We start from the raw sequence: 10,719 nt of genomic DNA, 5'->3' as shown, positions 1-10,719 counted from the left end.
CTGCTTTTCTTTTAAAATTAATTTTAATTAATTTTTTTAATTAATTTTTAAAAATTAATTTTCCCCATCACCCCTTTACCCCATGCCCCTCCTTTCCCCCTTTTTCCCGTTCTCTCCCCCCTTTTCTCCCCATCTTTCTTTTCCCCCTTTTCTCCCCTTCCCCCTTTTCCCCCCTTCTCCTCTTTATCCCCTTCTACTCCTTCCGCCCCTTCCACTCTTTTCTCATCTCCCTCCTCTTCCCCACTTTCCCCATTCCCTCCCTCTTCCCTATCCCTTTTCTCCTCTTCTCACCTTTTCTTCCTCTTTCCCTCCCTCTTCCCCCTTTTCTTCCCCTTTCCCTCTCTCTTCCCCCTTTTTCTTCCGCCTCCCCTCTCTCTTCCCCTCCTTTTTGCCCTTTCCCTTCCCTTCTCTTCCCTTCCCCCCTTTCCCTTCCTCTCACTCTTCCCCATCCTTCCCCCTTTTCCTCCCTATTCCGCCTCTTTTCTTCCCCTTTCCCATCCTTTTCCCCCGCTTCCCCATCCTTTTCCCCCTCTTCCCCCCCTTTTCCTCCTCTTCCCCCCTTTCCTCCTCTTCCCCCCTTTCCTCCTCTTCCCCCCCCTTCCTCCTCTTCCCCCCCTTTTCCTCCTCTTCCCCCCCTTTTCCTCCTCTTCCCCCCCTTTTCCTCCTCTTCCCCCCCTTTTCCTCCTCTTCCCCCCCTTTTCCTCCTCTCCCCCCCTTTTCCTCCTCTCCCCCCTTTTTCTCCTCTCCCCCCCTTTCCTCCTCTCCCCCCCTTTCCTCCTCTCCCCCCCTTTCCTCCTCTCCCCCCCTTTTCCTCCTCTCCCCCCCTTTTCCTCCTCTCCCCCCCTTTTCCTCCTCTCCCCCCCTTTTCCTCCTCTCCCCCCCCTTTTCCTCCTCTCCCCTTCCCCCCTCCCCCCTTTTTCCTTCCCCCACGCTCTTCCTTCCCTTTTCTCCAGTCTTTTTCCTTCTCCCCTCTCTTCCCTCCCCTTTTCCCTATTCTTCCCTTCCTCCCCCCTCTTTCTTTCCCCCCTCTTTCTTTCCCCCCTCTTTCTTTCCCCCCCTCCTTCTTTCCCCCCCTCTTTCTTTCCCCCCCTCTTTCTTTCCCCCCTCTTTCTTTCCCCCCTCTTTCTTTCCCCCCTCTTTCTTTCCCCCCCTCCTTCTTTCCCCCCCTCTTTCTTTCCCCCCCTCTTTCTTCCCCCCCTCTTTTTTCCCCCCTCTTTCTTTCCCCCCCCATTTTATTTCCCCCCCCCCCCCTTTCTTCCCCCCCCCTTCCCCCCCCCCCCTTTCTTCCCCCCCCCTTCCCCCTCTCCCGTGTCTCCGCCCCGGGGCGGTCCCGGGGCCGTGTTTATAGCGCTGGTGCCGCTCGGGGCCGCCCCACTCGCTCCGCCGGCGGGAGGTAAGCGCTGGGGTCGCCTTCTCGTGTCCGTCTGTCCGTCCGTCCCCATCCCCTGCAGGGGGACAGCCCCCCTCCCCCCCTCCCCCCCCCCCCCGGCTGCCTCCCAGCCCCTGGGGGCACGGGGGGTCCCCCCTTCTTCTCGCCCCTCCGAGGTTAGCGGCTGGCGCGTCTCCTGGGCGGAGGGGTGTGCGTGCTGCGAGACTCTGGGGCTTTGGGGTCACCTGCTTCGGGACACCACCAGCCCACCACCAGCCCGCCTTGCCTCGAGGCGCTCCTGCCCCCTCGTTTTCTGGTTGCTCCATCCCTTCATTTCTGGGTGCTCCATTCCTCTGTTTCTGGGCACTCCCATCCTCTCGTTTTCTGGGCGCTCCCGTCCCCTTCATTTCTGGGCACTCATTCCCTTCCTTTCTGGGCGCTCCCATTCCTTCATATCTGGGTGCTCCATCCCCTTGTTTTCTGGACGTTCCATCCCTTCATTTCTCGACGCTCCCATCCCCTTGTTTTCTGGGTGCTCCATCCCCTCGTTTGCTGAGTGCTCCATCCCCTCATTTTCTGGATACTCCATCCCTTCATTTCTGGGCGCTCCCATCCCCTCGTTTTCTGGGTGCTCCCATCCCCTCGTTTTCTGGGTGCTCCCATCCCCTCGTTTCTGGGTGCTCCCATCCCCTGCATGCCTAGGTGGGATCCAGAGCTGCATTGAACTCTTCTTCCCCCACTTAGTACTTGTTCTTTCCAACTCGGAGCTGCCGAAGAGGGCTCAAATGAGCGGAGTTCACTCTTGCAAAGCCCCTCGATGTTCTCCTGCAGTGGCCAGACAGCCTGGAAGGGGCCGTGCTGCCCATCTCCCCATGCTGGAGAACCAGCGTCGTTCTTTAACGCAGGAAGGGTGAAGGTGTGTAGGTGACAACCCCACCAGCTGTCCTGGCTTTTCCTGACACAGCTCATTCTCTCCTCCACTTGGAGAATGGTGAGGTCCAGTTTGCCTGCACCCCCGAGGCAGGTCTGAGTGCAGGCAGGACTTGGCTATGAGATGCTTTGGGTGGAAGAGGGGGTGCTGAGAAGTTCCCCAAAGCTGCGAGATGCTTTGGGTGGAAGAGGTGGTGCTGAGAAGTTCCCCAAAGCTGCGAGATGCTTTGGGTGGAAGAGGAGGTGCTGAGAAATTCCCAAAAGCTGTGACATACTCTGGTAGAAGAGGGGGTGCTGAGAAGTTCCCCCAAGATGCGAGATGCTCTGGGTGGAAGAGGGGGTGCTGATAAGTTCCCTCAAGCTGTGAGATGCTCTGGTAGAAGAAGGGATGCTGACAAGTTCCCCAAAGCATCTAGGGCTTGAATGGTGCTGTGTGGTGTAAGGCTGCTCTCCTCAACTGTGATGCTTGTGCCTGTTTGCTTTCCTCACAGCCAGCTTTGGATCCTGGGTGGGAGGTGGGATGGGGAGGGTGCAGTCCTGCAGGCTGCATTTGCTCCAGGGACATCCCTGGGCACCTGCAGCAGGATTTCGGGTGCGTGTCCTTTCCTTCCCCCCATAACTAGCAGGGACATATGCCTGTCGGCTGAAGGGAGGCAGTGGATGCAAACTACAGTTCCAGCTGCCTTCGCAAGTTTTTAGGATGTTGTGCTGTCTGCAGAGAGCGCTAAAGGTGTTTTTTAGGAGCACAGAGTGACTTCATTGTGAGTTTGTCTGGTGAGTCCCCCCTCACTTCCCACATAATTCGGGGGGGAAATCTGAGCTCCGGTTACAGCACCTAATCCCAGACTACAGAGAGCCTGGGCTCATAAGGCTGTAATCCCTGGATACAGCCGTTACGGTTGCTCCTCCCCGGCAGAGCTTTGAGCCTGGGAGACCGTATCGGTTTCGGATTTTTATTACCGTGCTGGGGATGCGAAAGTCCACAGGCATGCGGGCGGATGGATGCACGTGCATGCAGCAGACCTGCTCTTGAGGGGGAGGCAGGCTGAGCTTGGGCCCGAGCACCGTTTGCATTCGGCAAGATCTCCAGGTTGGGTGTGGGTGGGCAGCTGGGATGGCAGTGCCCTCTCCTAGATGCTGTCCCAGGCTGGTGGCCGTGGTGTCTGTCCCCAGTGTTGGGGTGGGTCCCGGCTTCAAGGGCTTTCTGTCGCCCTGTTGCTGCCTCCCTGCTTGTTCTCGCTGTCTTTCTGTCTGCACTGGTGATTTGACACCCTGCAGCCGGGTCTGAGTTTCTTCTCCATTGGGGGATTAGTGGTGGGTGCTCACAGCCCTGTCCTGGAGGTTAGCTTTGGCTGGGATCTTGAGATGTGAAGTGAGCCCACTCCCCTTGTTGGACTGCGTGCCTTCCCAGAAGATGCCCAGGCCCACTCATACTACTTCTGTAGGGTGTTTTGAGTTTAGCCTGGTGTTCCCTCTGCTCTGCATGCTTGCTGTCCACAAACAGCAGCAGGAGATGGTGGCCCGTGACACAAGACTGGGAGTTTCGTGACTTTTAGGGATTTTGCTTTGCTTGCTCTGGGGTTTTGCTATACGGGGACTTGGGGATGGCGCTGCTCCACCTGCACTTGAGAAGCACTTGTGCTGAAGGTACAGCGGTGGTGGTGGGACCCTGGGTGAGGTCTGGCAGGATCTGCACCCCTCTATCCCACTTGCAGCCCTGGGCTGTTGCGAGCATCTCACGGAGCCATGCCTGGGCAGCCCTGCAGTGACTGGGTGGGACAGGCAGCTTGAGGGTGGCCTGCGTCTCTGCAGGGAGCAGGATCAGCCCTTCTCTCCTGTGTAGACATGGATGCCATCACCCTCTGCTCTCCTGAGTTCAAAATGGGGCATCATTTAACCCAAACCAGAAATGTGCTCATGTCTCAGCTCTGTGCTTAATTTGTTTTTATCCCAACTCCATCATTCAGCCAGCCACTAGGATGAAAGGCTTGAGAGATTTCACAGGTTTGAAATGATAGGTTAGATCTCCTCGAAGGGCTGATACGGGTCCTGTTTGTGGAGAGATTTCATCCCCTCTGGATGTGTGCACAGCCCCCCTCATTGTTAGTGCCACCGGCATCCCCTTTGCAGGGACAATAGTGCCTTGAGTCTTCCCTGCTAATCTCCTTCCTTATCTCCCTTCTCTTCCGTAGTCAGTGTCCCTGGGAGGGTGGGAGGTTTGGGAAGAGCCAATTATGCAGATGGAGGTGCAAGAGGAGCTGTGTCAACCGGTGTCCCTTTTTGGGCAGGTGTGGCAAGAAGAGGATGCTCAGCATGGGAGCATATCTGAGCTTTGCCCCGCTTGCTGTACCATCTGCACTCCCCTTAGCACTGCCACGAGATTCCTTGGCAGGGGTCGAGGACATGCAGAGATATGGGTGGCTACCTGCATTGCTTGACCCCGTGCTCTCTGGCTGCTTGCTCACGCTGGCGTTGACCCTGGGACCACTTACTGTGGGGACATGGGCAAAAACATGGTGGCCACCATTGAGGATGGAGGCCACCATTGATGCTGGAGGTGTTCACGGTGGGGACTACAGGTGGGATGACTTGGTGACCTGATGCTCTGGCTCAAGTGAAGCCACGTGGCAATGAGACAAGGTCCATCCCTTAGAAATACACCTCTCCATCTTTAATTTGGTGCACCCCAGACCGGACCCTGCGAATAGGAGGCTCCAAAACTTGCTTGGCTGAAGCGAGGCACTCACAGGCCAAGGCAGCCAGCTGCTGCTGTGGGTGGTTCTGTTGGCCCTGCGGGATGGGAGGGTCCCAGCAGGGGAGGCAGCATTTTTATGCCGCCCCAAAAGCACAACGGTAATTAGCAGCCTGGCTTTGGATTTTGTGTAAGCTGTGTGGGTCTGCTGGGGCCTTTCCTTCTGCTGGCGAGGAAGTTAATGAGGAGCCCCTTGTTTGTCTGTCGCCTGCTGATGGAAGAAGGCGCCGAAGAGGCAAGAAAAGTAGATGTAGAAAAGCGAAAGGATGGGGAGGAAGCAGTTGTTGTGGAGCCAGCTGTGATGGGGCAGTGTTTTGTGAATCAAAGCTCTCTCTCCTAAAAAGAAACCTTAAACCCAGCAAATCTACTCAGCTCAAAGCTACGTGATAATCATTAAACGCAGGGGATGCTTTGTAAAATAGAATTGAAGGGAAGCAGAGAGGATGGAGCAGGATTTAAATTTGAAATTGGATGAGGGTACAAAGCCCCTTAGTTCCCCATTTCTGCTTAATGCAGCTGGAGCTGGGCTTGACAAGATGCTGACCAGAGCTTGTGGTAAATATTTTACGGTACCGTGTATCAGCCAGATCGCTTCTACTATGCTTGAGGGAGTGCAGATAAAATGGCTTTAAGATTCCCCTGCTGAAAGCGGTAGTATCATCATTTATGCTGGAGAAGACAGATTTAGTCGCCTGACATTTATTTGGCCACAGTGTACTTTGTGCATTTCACACCGGGAACGATAGCCAACCTGATGATGTCAGATGTGAGCTGCAAGAAAAAAAGTCACAGAAAAAGCTAGTGCGTCTTTCATCAAGCAGATGCGATTCGCTGTGTTTGGTTTGGCTGTTTTACTCCATGGATCTCACGTATGTTAAGCACCTTACAAGAGTAGGCACTACTTGGCGCGTCCTCCACGTGCTTTATGGTGCAAAGATGGCGGAAAAAACCTCTCCATTAACTTAGGTAACTTCTTTGGTCCTGTTTTGCTATAGGTCACTCAAACTCTGCACTGAGCGAACATGAGTGCACTTGATTTGACTTCCATCCTGGATTTTCTGGAAACAGCCAACTTGACGGAAATCAACTGGACATGCAACAATAGTGACTGCATCACAGTTGATGCGACAACATGCCCCGGCACGCTCAACAAAAGCGCCCTGCTCTACACCCTATCCTTCTTCTATATTTTCATCTTTGTCATAGGGCTGGTGGCCAACTCTGTTGTGGTGTGGGTCAACCTCCAAGCCAAAATGACAGGCTACGAAACCCACCTCTACATCTTTAATTTGGCTATCGCAGATCTGTGTGTTGTCATCACCCTTCCGGTGTGGGTCGTCTCCCTCATCCAGCATAACCAGTGGTACATGGGAGAAATCACATGCAAGATAACTCACCTCATATTTTCCATCAACCTGTACAGCAGCATCTTCTTCCTGGCGTGCATGAGTGTGGACCGCTACCTCTCCGTTGCCTATTTCACCAATTCCAGCAATCGCAAGAAGAAGATAATCCGTCGCTGCATCTGCATCTTAGTGTGGCTCCTTGCCTTCTCTGCATCTCTCCCAGACACCTATTATCTCAAGACGGTCTCTTCCAACAATGAAACCTATTGCCGTCCCGTCTATCCAGAGGAGAGCTTCAAAGAATGGTTGATTGGCATGGAGCTCATCTCCGTCGTGCTGGGCTTTCTTATCCCTTTTCCTATCATTGCGCTCTTTTATTTCCTCCTTGCGAAGACCATCTCTGCTTCCAGTGACCAAGAGAGGAAGAGCAACGGGAAGATCATTTTCTCCTACGTTGTCGTGTTTCTCGTCTGCTGGCTACCCTACCATGTAGCTGTTCTGCTTGACATCTTCTATAGCCTTCATTTCATACCCTTCAGTTGTCAGATGGAGAACTTTTTGTATGCCACTCTTCACATCACTCAGTGCTTCTCTCTAGTCCATTGCTGCGTCAACCCCATCCTGTACAGCTTCATCAACCGCAACTACAGATACGAGCTCATGAAAGCCTTTATTTTCAAGTACTCTGCAAAAACTGGTCTCACTAAACTTATCGATGCTTCCAGAGTGTCGGAAGCAGAATACTCTGCTCTGGAGCAAAATACCAAATGACTGCAACCCCATAAAGAAACCTCCTTGACTGTTTGACTTGATTTTTTTTTGTGTTGTGTTTGTTGGGTTTTTTTATCCCCCCCTTCCCTGTGCTTGTTTTGAACGGGGCATGAATTCCAGCCTACAAAAGAGAAATAGCAAACTAATTTAAGAGTCGAATCGGGTGCAAAATGGAAGTGGTACCAAAATTAAGTCTTTTGTTTGATTTTCCTCCTAGCCCAGTCTGGACTTCTCCAACACTATGCAAACGGGAATGACTTTCTAGCAGACAAAGCCATTGTGTACTATAGATAACATGCGTTTCCAAGATAAGCTTTTTCTTCCACATGTAGATTCCCTCTTGTCTCCTTGAATATGTTATATATATAGTGTGTTGTATTTAAAAGCTTGAGACTTTATTTTCTGGCTCTTGGTGTACCTTATACAATTGTATTTGAAAGCTAAATATATTTTTATCATGTATTTGAAGTATATTGCTGATGAGTGTATCCAGAGTGCTGTAGTCTGAGTGTTAGGTTGCCATTTGGTTTAAACTATCGTTAGGTAAGAGGATGCCGATAATTAGCAGTATGGAAGCGATCATTTCGGTGCATCCTCCCTGGCTGGCACACTTTATCGACCATGGCTTTATGTGGTGGTCGTACCCACATGTCTGGAGCATGAAATGTATGTATTGTAATATAGTTACCGTCATGTTAAAATTAACAGTGTTGTAAGAGTTGTTGACTCCTACGCCCGTGCTTCACAAGGCTGTATCCTTATGCACAGAATGAATGATCTTACTTCTGAGAGTTGTCTCTATTTGTAAGTTATTTTTGTAAAATAAAGATCTTGAAAAAAAAACCCCCAAAAATACCCACCCATGCCTGCCAGCAGTTTGACTTGACCTCTTCCTCCAAAAAGGAAGAAGAAATCCCAAAGATACCTTCTCTCCTTTGAGAGCAATCAGGTCAGTCTGTATTTTCCTGATGTTTGTTGACGATGGGCAGAAACCATTGAATGGAGGAATGTGAGACAGCATTGGTGTGTGGTGAGAGCGGACGGGGTGGGAGGAGCGGGTCTGCCAAAGGCTGTGCTGTTTGGGAAGGTGGAGCTGATGGATTTATAAGGTGAAAGCAGTTGGGAGTGATGAAAGGCTGTGTCTGTAGCTTAGGAATAAACACATGGAAGAAAAATATGGAAGTACACAGATGGAGCGGATATTTGGACTAATCCCGGTTCAGTCCTCTGCGGTTTTTGCTTGCAATGGAATTTGTGAGTTAGCAGTTCTGACAGCATTAAATCCTCTTTTATCTCTTCTTTTTTTTTTGTTTTTTTTTTTTATCTCTTCTCTTTGTTATGACTTTGTGTTGAATTTGCAGTGCTGTACTGTCAGCGTGGGGCAGGATTCCGTCGCCGCAGGATGTATACAGTAGATCACCTTTAAGCCAGCGAAACTCTTGAATCGTGGTCTTCGTCCTAGGACAAGGTAACAAGTGTTAAATCACTGATTTCTCAGCCATCGCCGACTTGCTGTTTCTGGTTTGCATGTTTTGCAACTCCAGCACAGTGATAACTACTTTGCTGGGAAGCCTGCACTTCAATTCCTGTTAAATCAAAGTATGCCATTATCCCTCTGAGATCACAGCAGCCAGAACATTTTGTAACGACTCTTATTTTATAGTTTCTTTCTACATTACTGCCTCCTCAAAGATGATCCTATAAAGACAGATATTTGCCAACGCTGCAAAGTCTACCATCCCCTCCTTGTACTTGATGTTTCTAAAAAGCACTGTTCCATCCACAGGTGGAGGAGCCGGTTGCAGAGAGGGGCCGCCAGCGTAACTGTCACAGTGTCACTTGGCAAGTATGGCCTTTTGTGTGGCCATTTCTTATAAGAGGTGGTTATTTTGGGGTTCTAATAAGCCTTTCTTAAGGTACTGCTGAACTGCAAGTAAAGCGCACCCTCACACTGAGAGTTAAAAGCGGAGGCGGTGTGTTAATTCTGAGAAATTAATGTTCCTGATTAGCTGGGGATTGCTTCCCGTGCCTCAGCATCTGTACGTAGCTGTGTCCTCCCCAGAGGTGCTGGATACAGCTCCGACATCCCGTTCCTGTGTACTACAGGATATTTCTCAGTTTGTAGCAGTGTTGCTGGTTCAAGGCAGGTCCCGTCTTGGGCGGTGTGGTGTTTTCATGTGAAGCTGGAGCTGGTTTGCAGGTTTGAATTGGCAGAAGCTCACTTTTTTTTGTGTGTGTCTCTGCAGTTCGGTGCTCACAGCACAGCATCAGCTCTGGAGATGTAGGGCAGTGTTGGGGACATCCTGCAGACCCACTGCCGAGGCTGGACTGATCCAGTCTCGAGGCCTCTTCCTTCAGGTGGTGAATTGTGGGATAATGCTTTTTCTGAAAGCAGGGTCACACTGAGAGAGCAGCTAAAGGTCAGGATTGTGACCTATGCTGTCAACTACTGTAGCATCGCGTGCATGGATCCCTTCCAGCTCCTTGGATGGGAAGACCTGCAGCTGAGCACCTCCTCAGCTGCTTGGTCGTAACACTTAGAGAGTGGTGGTAGTGGGCAGATGATGGGAAATCAGTGGAGGGCAGAACATTGCAGAGACACAGAGGGATAGAGTTTGTCTGTTGTTGTATTTTTCTTATTAGGACTTGCTTTCATGCAGAAAATTCTTGAAAGTCAAACTCTGGCTGAGATTTAATAGGAAAAACATATGTATATGTTCTAGGAGTCACTCCTCATCGCTGTGTGTGACACAGTACTCAGCTGGTATTTGCACTGAGACAAAAAGAAAGGGGTTGAACCCCTTGGAGTCTGCTCTGAGGGAATTTGTTAGTGGATAACAAACAGGTGAGTGAAAATACACATCCTCAGTAGAGGTGACTGTGACTTGCAGTGATTGATGTGATGGCTGCTGTCATGTTGTTTGGCCGAATGTCCCAACTCAGGAGTTAGGGGTGTTGCTAAGGGTTCCTGCTTCTTAGAATAGAATAGAACGGAATTGAATAGAATTGTTATTGTGAAAGACCTTTAAGATTGTCGAGTCCAACCATCAACACAATACCACCATGCCTGAAGCTTTTTGACCCCCTCCAGGGATAGTGACTCCACCAATTCCCTGGGCAGCCTGTTCCAGAGCTTCTCCACTCTCAGGAGAGAAATTCTTCCAAATATCCAAACTAAACCTCCTCTAGCACACCTTGAGGCCATTTCCTCTTGTCCTGTCACTTGTCACTTAGGAGAAGAGACCAGCACCCACGTCGCTCCAACCTCCTTTCAGGGAGTTGCTTCCCGCTGCAGGGCTGTGGCTTTGGGACAGGACTGGTGTACTGACTGCCTGTGCCCCAGGAATCTCCCTTCTTGCACTGATGGTCACGAATGTACATGGACATTTGGCTCCTCCCTTTGCAAAAAGCTCAAAATCACTACATAAAGGCCTTGGTGGAAAAATGAGTAAAAATCAGATGTAATCCGTATTGGAAGAAATCTTGCTGGACCTAACTCTTGGGCTTTATGGTCAGACTCCGCGTGCCTTTGAAGGCAGGCACTGAGCAAA

The 10,719-nt window shown here is 50.9% G+C and overlaps 1 protein-coding gene and 1 long non-coding RNA gene across 6 annotated transcripts in view; both read left to right on the top strand.

The window, feature by feature from the left end:
- The first annotated feature begins 1,319 nt into the window (after positions 1–1,319).
- Positions 1,320–8,021, top strand: ACKR3 (atypical chemokine receptor 3). Of its 2 annotated transcripts, none has more exons than XM_054069753.1 (2): positions 1,320–1,393; positions 6,047–8,021. In XM_054069753.1, exon 2 carries the CDS (start codon positions 6,074–6,076, stop codon positions 7,166–7,168), a length of 1,095 nt encoding a protein of 364 aa, XP_053925728.1. In that variant the 5' UTR covers positions 1,320–1,393; positions 6,047–6,073; the 3' UTR covers positions 7,169–8,021. The 2 variants fall into 2 exon arrangements, with proteins under 2 accessions (XP_053925728.1, XP_053925729.1); XM_054069754.1 differs by lacking the exon at positions 1,320–1,393 and adding an exon at positions 3,053–3,073.
- Positions 8,017–10,719, top strand: part of LOC128852480 (uncharacterized) — a 24,694-nt gene continuing 21,991 nt past the window's right edge. For 2 of the 4 annotated variants that reach the window (XR_008450361.1, XR_008450359.1), the window contains exons 1-3: positions 8,017–8,117; positions 8,530–8,636; positions 8,955–10,013. This is a non-coding gene — a long non-coding RNA (uncharacterized LOC128852480). The remainder of the gene's footprint in view (positions 8,118–8,529; positions 8,637–8,954; positions 10,014–10,719) is intronic. The other 2 variants (XR_008450360.1, XR_008450362.1) reach the window with 2 other exon arrangements.

The sequence above is a fragment of the Cuculus canorus genome, chromosome 6, assembly GCF_017976375.1.
Source record: "Cuculus canorus isolate bCucCan1 chromosome 6, bCucCan1.pri, whole genome shotgun sequence".
NCBI classification, from domain to species: Eukaryota; Metazoa; Chordata; class Aves; order Cuculiformes; family Cuculidae; genus Cuculus; species Cuculus canorus.
Note: the sequence above shows the minus strand (reverse complement) of the source record. Positions and strands in the feature narration are given on the sequence as shown.